Here is a 15,795-nt window from a genome sequence, read left to right on the forward strand (position 1 = left end):
CAGGCTGAGAGTATGGATCAACCTGTCAATGCCCATGTTCACCGGGGAAGCAATTATAGAAGCCAGACTTTCCACCTTCCACACCCCATAATGACCCTGGTTCCATACTCCCAGAGGGTTAAAGAATAGGAAAGCTATCAGTGGAGGGGAAATGATACAAAGTTCTGGTGGTGGGAATTGTGTGGAGTTGTACCCCTCTTATATTGTGGTCTTGTCAGTGTTTCCATTTTATAAATAAATTTTTTTAAAAATAGAGTTTACCAGAAAAAAATATTAGTAATATTGAGGATATTAACAGAATTACTATATGGGACTGAGAGAATAACAAGGATGAGCTAGAGTCAAGTTTTAGATCCACTGGCATGGAGAGAAAAAAAATGTGCACAGACACTGTTAAGGATTTTTCAAAAATGCATTTATTAGTTGTCACTTCTCCCAGGCAAGGCGACATACTGGTGAAGAGAAGAAAGAGGTCTTGAAGACATTGCTGGGAGGGGGGGGCATCACCACTCTCTACCCTCTGTGGAATTCTTCATGAGTTGCCAACAGTAGAGTGATCATCAGATTTGCAAATTCACTGAAGTTGACCTGTGTATCTTGATCCGCATCCAGATCTTTGAATATTTTGTCCACAGAAGCTTGATCTATTACATGCTAGAAAGGAACAACAGAAAATGTGACCTCGGACTTCCTTCTCTCCTTTCTTCAGCCCTTTTACCCCTAGAGCACTGTTCACTTGGGGAAGCTAGGATCATTCAACCATGAACCAAAACTGCTGAAGAATCCAATGTAACAGTACAGGAGAAGGGAAAAACAACTGTCAGGAGTCACCTAGAGCCACAGGAATCTGCATCTGGAAGAATTCTGCGGCCCAGCACTGCAGTCCTCCCTCCCCATTCCCCATTTTAGAGATGAGGAAACTATCAAAAACAGGAAGTGAATGAGCATAAGGTGGTAGAGTGAGTCACTGAGAGATAAGTCCTTGTCCCACAGCAAGGGGAGAATATGAGTGAGGGGTCAAAATTGCCCACAACCCTTGCCCACTGATCTCTGTGCTGCTCTCTGAGAAGTATAATAGGAAAAATCTGTGATAAGAGAGCACCACCTACCTGGAGGAAGTTTGCAAGTTCCTTTGTGATCAATTGCATCAGCTCTCCCTTGCTGAGGGTATCAGAATGTCCCAGCCTGACTGAATACTGATGAAAGATGTTGATAATGCCATCCAGGTGATCTTCCAGCTTCGTCATCTTCCCAAGCTCACCTGCACCTTTAGGAGGCAGGAGAGGGTCTAGGGCAGCTCGTTTCCCTCCCCCACCCCCGTACCCACCCTCTTCTTGCTTTTTGCTGCAAAGTTCAGACAAAGGATGTTTCCCTCTGCTTGGTATGCTCTCTGCTCTGTGTTTGATCCCTGTTGAACATGTCATCCATGGGTTGGATGGGGAAGGAGGTGGTATAGCACCATCTAAAGGCTAAAAGAATCACCATAGGTCCATGTGGGTCATACCTGCCTCACTAATGCTTGGAGAGGGACACTCACTTAAGCTCACCTGGGAAGGGCCTGTGACTGGGCAGACTCTTCCCTTTCCCCATGTGATGACAGTTTAGATTTCTACAGAAGGATGTTCCCACCATCCCCAAGTCCTGTGACTGACAGAAAGATCTGGATCCTGGGCACAGGGACCTGTCAATATAGAGGTGCCCCCAGGAAGGAGGGCTTCCAAAACTTGACCAAGTGGCATCTGCCACCTCTACTTTGAAGACCTTCTGAGGACACTTCAAGGACGTTCACTTACCAAATGAAGGATGCACTGAAGCCTGGGGTGCAGCAAGAAGCCAATGCTGGAAGGAGCACTGCACCAGGGAGCTTTATATAAGGAGACCCAGGTTTCTTTATAAACTAGAGTGAAGAAACTCCTCTGATTCAACCTGAAGTAGTTGCTGGACAGCTAGCTCTCTGTTGCTCAAGAGAAGTTTTAATCCTGTGGTTTTGACTGAAACCAAAAGCTCAGATTGTCCTCACCACACAGTCCACTCCCTGCTCATTCCACAGCAGAGCCCATCCACACCCACCCTGCACAATCCTCAGGGGAGGCATGACCCACCTTCTGGTATCAAATCTGTCCCTGCCTCTGCTGCCTGCTCCTCCTCCTCCATCGTCTCCTCTTCCTCTTCCTCAAAGGCTAAAGAACAAGTCCCACTATCTGGACATGGCTGCCTGGGAAGGGAGATATTGAGAAGAAACATTTGCTGAGTGTCTATGACAGCAAAGATGGTGATAATATGAAAACCATCTAAGCGACCATGCAGTCATTGAACAGAAACAGCACATTGGTTTAAAACTGATGATCAGATAGACAGAGTCCAATAGATTAATCCAAGTTTTGCCATGCACATAGCCCCAGTATGAGTTCTGGCTCCACACAGGGAGTGCTATGAAACTAGGGCATGCTCCAGTGCTGCTATGTCTGTCTCTCTTTCTCCCTTTCTTCCCCCGCATCCCTCATAAAGCCATCCCAGAAAGATGAGACCACACTAGGTGAGGCTTGGTGAAACCAAATAGATAATTCAAAATAAAAGTAAGAAAATATGATTAAAGAATGTACTTCAGCTGAAATAATATATTAAGAGTGTGTCATTAACTGTGGCAAATATGGCTTATGATGTAAGAAGTTGATTAAAAAGGGAAATTGAATGCAAGAACTGCTGAAAGTCTACAACACCTCCTCATTTTTCTGCAAATCAAAAACTGTTATACAAAATAGAACGTCTTCTTGTGTAAGTCAGCATCTATTGGATGTCAATTATTACTTAATACAGACTCTCACTTGATTCTCCAAACATCCCAAGGGTGAGGGTTAGTAGGTATCCCCAATCTGTAAACAAGGAAAATGAACCCAGAGAGGTGAAGTCCCCTTGTCATATATAAATATATCTGAGTTCAAAACTGTTTCCATTACTGTCATTTTCCACTAAAATGAGAATACTCATTTTCTGATGAAAATCATATTTGTACCTTTTGCTTTAAAAAAAACTTTGAGTTTTGATAGAAACAATCTTATGTCAAAATTTGATATTTTTATTACAATTTTTATCCTAATACAGTGAATTCATTTTATTTATTTTTAAATTTTTTTATTATATTTAATTATTTATTTATTGGATAGAGATAGCTGGAAACCTAGAAGGAAAGGGTGGTGGTAGAGGGGGAGAGAGACAGAGAGACACCTGCAGACCTGCTTCACCACTCGTGAATCCTCCCCCCTGCAAGTGGGGACCAGGGGCTTGAACCTGGGTTCTTATGCATTATAACATGTGCATTTAACCAGATGAGCTACTACCCAACCCCCAGTGAATTCTTTTTAATTAAGAAGTGATTTTTTTTAAAAAAAATATTTTATATATCTTTTTAGGTAACCTTAGTTTGCAAGCCTGTAAGTGTTTGGAAGTAAAATTTTCACCTCCTCAAAACTACCCCACCACCATCCTCACAGTATCCCCCCTTTTGACCACCTCCCCCACTACAGTTTCACCCCCTCCCCATCAACCCTTTGTTAATCTCAGTTATGCTGTTCAGTCCATGGTTTCCATTATTTTTTTCTTATTTTCCTGGGTTTATTTGTTCTCTCCCTATGAGTGTGGTCAATTTATATTTTCATAGTCTATGAGTCCCTTATATGTAGACCTGGCTTAGTGATGATGAGTTCCTTCAGCTGTTGTTTATCTTAAAATCACTTCTCCTTTCCTTAAAACCTGGTTGATATCTTAGTGGATAAAGTATTCTTGTGTGGATGCCTTCTCATCTAAGACTTTAACTATATCCTTCAGTCCTTTCTAGCATTTAGAGTTGCTGTTAAGAAGAGAGCAAGCAGTCCTATGAGCTTTCCTTTACAGGTGAATCTTTGCTTTTCTCTGGCAACATTCAGAATAATTTCCTTGTCTTTGATTTTTGCCACTTTAAGTGTTATGTAGCTTGGTCAACCTGAGTTTGGATTCATTTTTCTTGGAGCCCTTTGAGCCTCCTAAAGCAAAGACTTTTTAAAATTAATAGTATATATTGGCATGTGGAGAGGGGAAATAGTTAACAATTTCCTTTAAGAAAAGAACTAATTTAAAAAGAAAGCTTTAATTATTTTTGCAGATTCTTTTTTTTAAAAAAAATTTATTTATTTAAGAAAGGAGACATTACCAAAGCTGTAGGATAATAGGGGTACAACTCCACACAATTCCCACCACCCAATCTCCATATCCCATCCCCTCCCCTGAGAGCTTTCCCTTCTCTATCCCTCTGGGAGCATGGACCCAGGGTCATTGTGGGTTGCAGAAGGTGGAAGGTCTGGCTTCTATAGTTGCTTCCCCGGTGAACATGGTCGTTGACTGGTTGATCCACATTCCCAATCTGCCTCTCTCTTTCCCTAGTAGGGTGGGTCTCTGTGGAAGCAGAGCTCCAGGACACATTGGTGGGGTCATCAGTCCAGGGAAGTCTGGTCAGCATCATTCTGGCATCCAGAACCTGGTGGCTGAAAAGAGAGTTAACATACAAAGCCAAACAAATTGTTGAACAATCATGGACCTAAAGGCTGGAATAGTGCTGATGAAGTGTTGGGAAGTACTCACTGCAGACTCTTGTGTACTTCTGCTTTCAGGTATATATTTTTCCCTGGTTTATGGACACTTTTGAACATATACTCTATCTCAAGGGACCTGGTCTATATCTAGGTTTGGGGATTTTATTGGGGAGTGGACCACCTGGAATGGAATTAGAGAATACTATGAAAGGAGATGTCTCACCTGAGTGATGAAGCTAAAGGGTTGTAATTCCATACCTGAAGTCTCTGGACACAGTCTGAAGTGAAGCATGCTGGGGTGGCCCTCGTTGCGTTGATTAGGTTGCGATCCATGGATGCAATATTATTTGATATGAATTGAGAGAAGCATGCAGGACAGTGGGCCCCACCCTAAGGTTCCAGGACTGGGGGAAATATAGGCTCTATAGTGGAAATGTGAGGTTCCTGCTGTCTTAGGGTTCAAGAAGACAATGGATAGTTATTGTTATCATCACATTATTTGGTAATTGGGTTAACTTTGAAAAGTCCCTTTCTTATGGTTTGCTGTATAATACCCAGCATGTTGTATAAAGCTGTGCCACCGGTTGCTTCTATTCTACCTGGTCTAGGCTTTTCAGAGAGTTAACAACATATCAAAGACTCAGCCTATGTATTAAAAAGACTCAGTCTGTGTTTTAAAAAGTTCTAGATATATGATCAATTTTTCCCCTCTCATATTAATTGAATAGTGGTTTATATGACTATACTTTAATAGGAGTGTACATAAACACCATTCCCACCACCAAAAGACTGTGTCCCATCCCATCCACCTACCCCCCTCCTCCCCCCGCCCACCCTGGGAAGCCGAATGTCCACCCTCCCCCTCACCACAGGGTTTTTACTTTGGTGCCCTACTCTCGATTTAATCAGATCCTGTTTTAGTTTCCCTTTCTTTTCTTCTTTCTCAAGTTCTGTTGATGAATGGGATTATCCCATACTCATCTTTGTCTTTCTGACTTAGCTCACCTAACATAATTCCTTATAGCGCCATCCAAGATGGGTCATATAAGGTGGGTTCATCGTTCTTAATAGCTGCATAGTATTCCATTGTGCATATATACCACAGCTTTCTCAGCCACTCATCTGTTGTTGGGCACCTGGGTTACTTCCAGGTTTTAGCTATTATGAATTGTGCTGCTATGAACATAGGTGTACACGTGTCTTTTTGATTGGGCATTATGGAATCCTTGGGGTATATCCCCAGGAGAGGAATTACTGCATCATATGGAAGGTCTATGTCTAGCCTTGTGAGAGTTCTCCAGACTGCTCTCCACAGAGGCTGGACCAATTTACATTCCCACCAGCAGTGCAGAAGGGTTCCTCTCTCCCCAGTTTTTGCAGATTCTACAGTAAAAAGAGAAGACTGCTCAAAATCCACAAATGGATGTTTTAACATATGACTGACTCCAGATAAAAGTTCAATGTGTAAGCAAAATAGAAGAGATATATATATTTTAAATGAGTAGATTCTTTTTTTTTTTCCCCTGAGCATGAAATCTGATATGCAGGCAGATCCAAGTTGTTGTCATGGCTAGAAAAAGGACCAGTAACTGGATCAGGGAAGAGAGTAGCTCCCAAATATGGGAAAGGTGTATAAATATTGTTGACTGTAAACCCCATCAATCTTATCTAATCTGGGGCCCATATTCAGCTTAGGAGCCTATGTGAACTCTACATCCCTGTAGATCTGAGATCACACTCTGTGGTCATAAGTAGGAACATTCCAAGCTGCCCCAATATCATCTGTTTCAATGAAAGAGGTGTATATAGAAGACCCTCCTGTCTTTCCCTCTCTGTGATCTCCTTGTCCTCACCCTTCAGAGTCTCTGCCACGTAGGGAACACAAATACCCAAGGATCTTTTCCAAAGGGCCTTCTCCTAAGTCTCAGCCTTCCCCAGATGTGCCTCAGTCTCCAGTCCCTAAACTTCTTCCTGGGATGAGCAATCCTCTAGACAATGACTACAGAACAAGAGGATTAACACTGGAATGCCCTTAAATACTCAGGCACCTTTCCAGGAACAAGTCCCTTGTCTTGCATAATGGGGAGCTTTTCTTCCAGTCTGAGAAACTGTAGAAATTCCCACGTGGGCAGCTTTCTGCCTGTCTGAAAGGCTTTAGTAGAGATTATGAGTGACTGCACCCATCCTTCCTCCTCCTGAACAGGGCTTGTCAGCACAGGATGCCTGGAGCTAGTGTGCAGACTCAGCTTATACAAGGTCTTCATCACTTGCCCATAGGGGCTCTATCAGCTTGCTCAGCATCTAGTTTTGTTGTAACATCAAGCCCTCCTGCACTGTGCTTTTCAGTGCAAACCATCTTGCCCAAAAGGACATTCTTGCTGTGGCATAAAAGTATAAATAACCCTGTGTCCATACTCCCAGAGGAATAAAGAATAGGGAAGCTATCAGGGGAAGATATGGGATACAGAGTTCTGGTGGTGGGAACTGTGGGGAATTGTACCCCCTCTTACCCTATGGTCTTGTTAGTGTTTCCATTTTATAAATAAAAAGGTTTTTTAAAAATATATAAATAATGCTTTTCCAGCCTGACACAATAGCAACAGTTCTGACTGTTTCAGTGAAAACTCCCAGCAGCAGCCAATTGGCTCTCTATTTGCTGACATGTCTCCCTCTATCTCACCTTTGAGGTAGAAGAATCTTTTTTACCCTCTGGCCTTCTCTTCTCTTGGAGCCCTTTTTTTTAGTGATTTAATAATGATTAACAAGATTGTAGGATAAGAGGGGTACAATTCCATATAATTCCCACCACCAGAGTTCCAGAGTTCCTGTATCCCATCCCCTCCACTGGAAAGTTTCCTCTTCTTTATCCTTCTGAGAGTATGGACCAAAGATCTTTATGGGGTATAGAAAGTGGAAGGTCTGGCTTCTGTAATTGCTTCTCCACTGGACATGGGCATTGACAAGCTGACCCATACCCTCAGCCTATTTCTATCTTTCCCTAGTGATAGGACTTTGGAGAAGGGATGTTCCAGGACTCATTGGTGAGGTCATCTGCCCAAGGAAGTCAGGTTGACTTCATGGTAGCATCTACAACTTGGTGGCTGAAAAGCATTATGATATAAAGCATAAAAAATTGTTTAATAATCAGGAAACTAAAAGTAAGGATACAGCAGATTTATGGACTTCATGTTGGAAGAAGCTACAAAGTCTACTTTAGGTATATTCCATGGAACCCATGACTTTACTAATTTTTGCCTGGGCCCTACAGCTAATATGCAGTGGACTAAAAGTATTATCTGGGAAGATAGTGTAAGAGTTGAAAATAGGACTAGAAAGCTGAATAAGGACAGAGAGAAGTTCCCAAATATGGGATAAGTATATACATACCCTTAACAACAAACCCCATCAGTTTGACCTAGGGCCCATGTATATTCATATTATATGAATATGAGCCTGTGTAACCTCTACATCCCTGTAGGTCTGAGGTCACATTCCATGGTCTTAGCTAGAAACATTCTAGGCTACATTCATTTCAAGACCAGTCTTCCACAAGTGACAGAGGGGGCAAGCAGTGGTGAACCTGGTTGAGCACATGTTATATTGTGCAAGGATCTAGGTTGGAGCCCCCAGTCCCCACCTGCAAGGGGAAAGCTTTGTAAGTGAAGTAGAGCTACAGGTGTCTCTCTGTCTCTCTCCCTTTCTATCACCATCTTCCTTCTCAATTTCTGGTTGTCTCTTTCCAGTAAATAAATAAATATTTAAAAAATCTTTAAAAAAAAAAAAGTGTGGGGGCATAGCCAAGATGTCAACTTCAGAACAAAAGCTACCATGAGCTCCAAACAGAAGCAGCTTACAACCTGGGATTCTCTGGATAGGGTAGGATACTGGGCTGTCTGTAGGAGGGTGAACACGGCTGGTCAGGGTGACACCAAAATAGAGTCCTATAACCCATTCTTGGGCTGGAAAACATAGGCCAAAAGGACAAACAAAGGAAAATCTTTTTGGCTTAATTATTTCTGAACTCACCTCTACCCCCCACACCAGAAACAGCCCCCAGGGGCTGGGCAGCCACTCACAGAAGGCTTCCTGTTGAGCTGTTTACTTTACCAAGATTCCTGGCTCACCAAGGGTGTCATTCCAAGCCTTTTTCTTTTTGTTTTCCTCCTCTTTTTGTTAGGTGGCTGGAGCTCTATTTGAGCGACAAAATACCTGATCAATCAGAGCATCAGCCCTGTCTGGGAAAGTCTACCTGGAGGGTTTTTTTTTTTTTTTATACTTCTTATAATTGGCTGTCTTTCTTCAGGCTATCTGCAGTCAATCTGGAGTAGTCCAAGCAGCAAACTGACTATTAGGGTTTTTTACTATATTTTATTTTAGTATTATTAATATTATTATATACACTTGTCCCTTTTCCTTCCTCCTTCTTCAAGTTGACCAAAATTAACTGTTTTTTTTTTTCAATTGATATGTGACTGGGTGTCCTATCCATTGTAAGAAGAACTTATTTATCTCCCTCTTCCCTCCACATTCCTTTTTCTATCCTCCTAGGTAATTAAAAAAATAATAATAATAACTGTTTCCTTTCACTGCTCCTTTTTTTCTTTTTCTTCCTTCTTTTGCTTACTGAATTCACTGACACTTGTTTGGGAATTATTTTGTGGAAGAAATCTGGCTCGGAGCAGATACTGTGTGTGTGCATGTTTCTCTTTTCTACTTTCCTGTCTCCTCTTGCTATCCCTAGAATTTACAGTGGATAGTATATTTGCATAGTTGTCTATTCTTCCTCTCCCTTTTTTCCTTTCTCTTTCTTTTGGTATTGGTTGCTATTTTTTCTTGGACTGGTGGTGCAGTTTTGCTATTTTTGTAATTTCTGGAGTTTCTGACTGCATTTCTGAAAGGGATTTAGTATAGCATGGCTTCTACTCAAAACACAACAACTGAAGAAAAACATAACAGAAAAATAAAAACCACTTCAATATAAAAAAGGTTAAATAACAGCAAATAAAACTGCTATCACAATGAATCAAAACAGGAGCCGAAAAGAAACTCCAAGTCAGTCAGAAGTAACCATAGATAAGAAAAGTATGCAAGCAATAATAAACCTAATAATCTCAGCAATGAAGAAAGCTCTGGAAGAAAGGGCCACTGTAATTAGGGAAACAATAGATGATTCCCTCAAGGAAAATACTAGCTACCTGGAGGTAATTAGAGAACTTAAAGGTGAAATAGCAGAGCTAAAAGGCCAATTAGCAGAACAAGCTAATACTATAACTGAACTGAAAAAAAGAAGGTGAGAGAAGGGAAATCAGACTAACAGAAGCAGAAAACAGAATTAGCCAGACAGGGGATGACCTAGAGAAAACTAAGAAAGAGGTAAAAGAGCTCAAAAAGAGACTGAGAGACAGTGAAAACAACAACAGAGACATATGGGATGATCTCAAAAGAAGTAATATTTGCATAATTGGCCTACCAGATAAAGAAAGAGAGGAAAGGGAAGCAGAATTCTAGATGAAATAATAGAAGAAAACTTCCCAGACCTAAACAACAGAAAGGACATTAAGATTCAAAGAGTCCCAAACAGAATCAGCCCAGACCTGAAGACACCAAAACACATCATAGTTACAATGAAAAGAAGTAATGATAAAGAAAGGATCCTAAAGGCTGCAAGAGAAAAACAAAAAGCCACATACAGGGGAAAACACATAAGATTATTAGCAGACTTCTCCACTAAAAAAGTCTAAAAGAATAGAATGAAAAGATATCTATCGAGCCCTGAATGAAAAAGGGTTCCAAGGATAATATATCCTGCTAGACTTTCATTCAAACTAGATGGAGGGATCAAAACCTCCTCAGACAAACAACAGTTAAAGGAGGCAACAATCACTAAGCCTGCCCAAAAATAGGTTCTAAAATATCTCTTATAAACAAGAACGTCACCATAATACTTGACATATATCAGAGCAAATAAAAATTGTAGAATAATGGCACAACAATACATTAAATCCATAATATCAATAAATTTCAGTGGCTTAATTCACCCATTAAAAGGCACAAAGTAGAAGGATGGATCAGAAAATATAATCCAACCATATGCTGCTTGCAAGAAATCCACCTGACCCAACAAAACAAACACAGACTTAAAGTGAAAGTCATACAGGCTAATAGACCACAAAAAAAGGGCAGGAATAGCCATTCTCATCTCTGACACCATAGACTTTAAATTAAATAAATAAAAGATAAGCAAAGCCATTACATAATGATTAGAGGATCAATCAACAAAGAATATTTAACAATTTTTAACATCTATGCACACAATGAGGGACCTTCTAAATATATCAAACACCTACTGAAAGAACTACAAAAATACATCAATAGTAATATAATAATAGTGGAAGACTTCAACACCTCACTCTCACACTTAGAGATCAATGAAGCAGAGAACCAACAAAGAGACAAGAGAATTAAATGAAGAGATGGACATACTAGACCTCCTGAACATTTTCAGAGTTATTCACCCCACAAAACTGGAATACACATTCTTTTCAAATCAACAAAGCACATCCTCAAGGATAGACCATATGGTAGGCCACAAAGACAGTATGAACAAATTCAAGAGCATTGAAGTCATTCCAAGTGTCTTCTCAGACCACAGTGGAGTAAAGCTAACATTCAACAACAAACAGAAAATTATTAAAAGTGACAGAATTTGGAAACTTGACAACATACTATTTAAGAACCGCTGGGTCAGAGAGACACTGAAGCAAGAAATTCAAATGTTCCTGGAAACAAATGAAAATGAAGACACAATCTATCAAAATATTTGGGACACAACTAAAGCAGTACTGAGAGGGAAACTCCTAGCCATACAATCACACATTAGAGAAAAAGAAAAAGATCAAATAAAAAACATTACTGCACACCTTAAGGACTTAGAGGAATAGGAGCAAAGGAACCCTAAAGCAACCAGAAGGACAGAAATCACTAAAATTAGAGCAGAAACAAACAACATCAAAAATAAGAGAACATTCACACATACAATCACACATTAGAGAAAAAGAAAAAGATCAAATAAAAAACATTACTGCACACCTTAAGGACTTAGAGGAACAGGAGCAAAGGAACCCTAAAGTAACCAGGACAGAAATCACTAAAATTAGAGCAGAAATAAACAACATCAAAAATAAGAGAACCATACAAAAGATCAATGAAGCCAAATGTTCATTCTTGGAAAAATTAAACAAACTTAACAAACCCTTAGCCAGACTCACTAAAAAAAAAAGGGCAGGGAGAAGACTCAGATACATGGAATTGTAAACAATACAGGAGATATCACAACTGACACCACAGAAATCCAGAAAATCATGCGTAACTTCTATGAAGAACCATACGCCACCAAACTAGAGAATCAGGAAGAAATGGAAGAATTCCTAAAACATATGCCCTTCCAAAACTGAACCAAGAAGAACTACAAAACCTAAATGCACCAATCACAGACAAATAAATAGAAACAGTTATCTTCCCAACAACAAAAATCCTGGACCAGATGGCTTCTAAAATGAATTCCACAAAGCCTTCAGGGAACAATTAATACCTATAATTCTAAAGTTCTACCACAAGATCAAAGAAACAGGAACACTCCCTTCCACCTTCTATGAAGCCAACATCACCCTTATACCAAAAGCATATAGGGAGACAACAGAAAAGGAAAACTACAGACCGACATCTCTGTGAACATAGATGCCAAAATATTAAACAAGATCCTAGCCAACTGGATAGAGCAGTTTATCAAAAAGATTATTCATCAAGACAAAGTGGGATTTATCCCAGGGATGCAAGGCTAGTTCAACATATGTAAGTCAATCAATGTCATTCACCACAGCAATAAAAGCAAAAACAAATACCTCGTGATTATCACAATAGACGCAGAGAAAGCCTTTGACAAATGCCAACACCCATTCATGCTCAAAATACTAAAAAAAATGGGAATAGATGGGAAATTCCTCAAGATAGTGGAGTTCATATATAGCAAAACCATCGCCAACACCATACTCAATGGACAGAAGCTGCAAGCATCCCCCCTCAGATCAGGGGCTAGGCAGGGCTGTCCATTACCACCATTGCTTTTCAACATACTATTGGAAGTTACTACCATAGCAATCATATAAGAGAAATAAATCAAAGGAATACAGATTTGAAGGGAAGAAGTCAAGCTCTCACTATTTGCAGATGATATGATAGTATACAAAGAAAAACCTAAAGAATCCAGCAGAAAACTACTGGAAGTTATTAGGCGCTATAGCCAGGTGTCAGGCTACAAAATCAATGTACAAAAACCAGTGGCATTCCTTTATGCAAACACTAAATCCAAAGAAGAGGTTATCCAGAAATTACTCCCATTCACTGTTGCAGCAAAATCAATGAAATACCTAGGAATAAAGCTGACCAAAGAAGTGAAAAACTTGTATACTGAAAACTATGAGTCACTACTCAAGGAAATAGAAAATGATACCAAGAAATGGAAAGACATCCCATGCTCATGGATTGGAAAAATTAACATCATCAAAATGAGTATATTCCCCAGAGCCATATACAAATTTAACACGATACCCATCGAAGCCCCCGCAAACTTCTCTAAGAGAATAGGAAAAAAAAATTATTTATCTGGAACCACAAAACATCTAGAATCGCCAAAACAATCTTGAGGAAAACAAGCAGAGACGGAGGTATCACACTGCAGATCTCAAACTATATTATAAACCCATCATCATCAAAACAGCCTGTTAAATGGAACAGAACTAGGCACAGAGACCAACAGAACAGAATTGAAAGCCCAGAAATAAACCCCCACACCTATGGACATCTAATCATTGATATTGGGTCCCAAAATATAAATGGAAGAAGGAGGCTTTCTTCAATAAACGGTGCTGGAACACTTTGTTGAAACATACAGAAGAATGAAACTGAACCACTTTATCTCACAAGAAACAAAAATGTACTCCAAATGGATCAAGGACATGCATGTTAGACCAGAAACTATCAAAAACTTACAGGAAAACATTGGTGTAACACTTTCCCACCTAAACCTCAAGGGCACCTTTGATGATACAAACCCAATTGCAAGGAACACTAAAACAAAAGCAAATCAATGGGACTACATCAAATTGAAAACCTTCTTCACAGCCAAAGAAACTATCACACAAACAAAGAGACCCCTCACAGAAAGAATGGGAGAAGATATTCACATGCCATACATCAGACAAGAGACTAATCACCAAAATATACAAAGAGCTCAACAAATTTAGCAACAAAAAAACAAATGACCCCATCCAAAAATGGGCAGAGGATATGAACAGAACATTCACTACAGAAGAGATCCAAAAGTCTAACAAACACATGAAAATTGCTCTAGGTCACTGATTGTCAGAGAAATGTAAATAAAGACAACACTGAGATACCACCTCACCCCTGTGAGAATGGCATACATCAAAAAGGACAGCAGCAACAAATGCTGGAGAGGCTGTGGGGACAAAGGAACCTTTCACTGCTAGTGGGAGTGTAAATTGGTCCAGCCTCTTTGGAGAGAAGTCTGGAGATTCTCACAAGGCTATACATGGACCTTCCATATGATGCAGTAATTCCTATCCTAGGGATATACTGCCAGGACTCCATAACACCCAACCAAAAAAGATATGTGTACGCCTATGTTCATAGCAGCACAGTTCATAATAGCTAAAACCAGGAAGCTACCCAGCTGACCAACAACAGATGAGTGCCTGAACAAGTTGTGGTATATATACACAATGGAATACTATGCAGCTATTAAAAACAATGAACCCACCTTCTCTGACCCATCTTGGATGGCTCTTGAAGGAATTATGTTAAGTGAGCTAAGTCAAAAAGATAAAGACGAGTATGGGATGATCTCACTCATAAAGAGAAGTTGAGAAAGAAGAACAGAGAGGGAAACTCAAAGCAGGATTTGAGTGAATTTGGAGTAGGGCACCAAAGTAAAAAACCAGGGTTGAAGGTGAAAGTGGATGTTCTGCTTCATGGGGCGGGGAGGGAGGGTGGTAGTGAGGGTGGGATGGGACACAACCTTTTGGTGGTGGAAATGGTGTTTATGTACACTCCTATTAATATGTAGTCATATAAATCACTATATAATTAATATTAGAAGGGAAAAATTGAATGTCTCAAACTTGTTAATGCACAGACCATAGGCTGAGTATTTGATATTTTGACTCTCTCAAAAGCCTAAACCAGGGAGAATAGAAGCACAGTGGCACAGCTAATATCAAATATGGCACAAATAATATCAAAGGACGTAAATTATGGTGATATTGTGTATGATACAGCAAATCCTAACAAAGGGATTTTTCAGAGTTAACCCAATTGCCAAATAATTTGACTATAGCAATATCTATCTTATACTATCTTATCCTTCTTAAACCCTAAAACAGCAGGAAGTTCCCACTTCCTCTATAGAGCCTGTATTTCCGCAGTCCTGGAACCTCTATAGTGGGGCTCACTTTTCTGCATGTTTCTCTCAATTCATACCAAATGATATTAAATCTGCTGATCCCAAACATATCAATGCAAGAAGTACCACCTCAGTATGCTTCACTTAGACTGTGTCCAGAGACATCAGGCATGGAATGTCAACCCTTCACCCTTATTACTCAGATGAGACCTTTCCTTTCATAGTATTTTCTAAATCCATTCCAGGTGGTTCACTTCCCAACAAAGTTCCAAAACCTAGATACACACCAGGTCCTATGAGATAGGGCACATATTCCCATGTATCCATAAATTAGGGCAAAATATATACCTGAAAGCTAAAGTATACAGTAGTCTACAGTGAGTCAGTATGAAGTTCATAATGAAATAATGTCTACTTAGACTTAGCTACCCTCCTCACCTATTTCCTGTTATATTTCCCTTACTCACTCCCAAGCTATCCTTAGCAAAGCAAGGACTGCAAAAGTTGAATAAGGGCAAGAGACTGGCATACTTTAACAATGACTCTTTAGTCGCTATCAGACCACCTTATCAGCTGGGGCCCTATTGGGGAGTCCTGAGATTCCCAAACAGACATGATGGGCCTAGACCTCAAACAAATCCCTCTCTCCAGTGTTACCAGTCATCTCTGTCAGGAACAATAAAAAAGACCCCATAGGACCTTGTCCTCAACTTGGATCAACAACAGTAAAGAATGTTCCATCCTCTGAAG

At 40.1% G+C, this 15,795-nt stretch overlaps 1 protein-coding gene across 1 annotated transcript; it reads right to left on the reverse strand.

Annotated features, from left to right (window-relative positions):
* Window positions 1-398: 398 nt before the first annotated feature.
* S100A12 (S100 calcium binding protein A12) lies at window positions 399-1,949 on the reverse strand. The gene is made up of 3 exons (XM_016189208.2): window positions 1,794-1,949; window positions 1,110-1,267; window positions 399-654 (listed from the first exon to the last, which is right to left on the reverse strand). The coding sequence occupies exons 2-3, from the start codon at window positions 1,245-1,247 to the stop codon at window positions 514-516; spliced, it is 279 nt and encodes a 92-aa protein (XP_016044694.1). The 5' UTR covers window positions 1,248-1,267; window positions 1,794-1,949; the 3' UTR covers window positions 399-513.
* Between the last annotated feature and the right edge of the window lie 13,846 nt (window positions 1,950-15,795).

This window comes from Erinaceus europaeus, chromosome 11 (genome assembly GCF_950295315.1).
Source record: "Erinaceus europaeus chromosome 11, mEriEur2.1, whole genome shotgun sequence".
Lineage (NCBI taxonomy): Eukaryota > Metazoa > Chordata > Mammalia > Eulipotyphla > Erinaceidae > Erinaceus > Erinaceus europaeus.

What these genes read in the sequence shown, in the direction of transcription:
- S100A12 (XM_016189208.2), bottom strand. Translation starts at nt 1,247, where the DNA reads ATGACGAAGCTGGAAGATCACCTGGATGGCATTATCAACATCTTTCAT. An exon ending in AACTTGCAAACTTCCTCCAG is followed by an intron (nt 655 to 1,109) that starts GTAGGTGGTGCT and finishes GTTCCTTTCTAG; the next exon opens with CATGTAATAGATCAAGCTTC.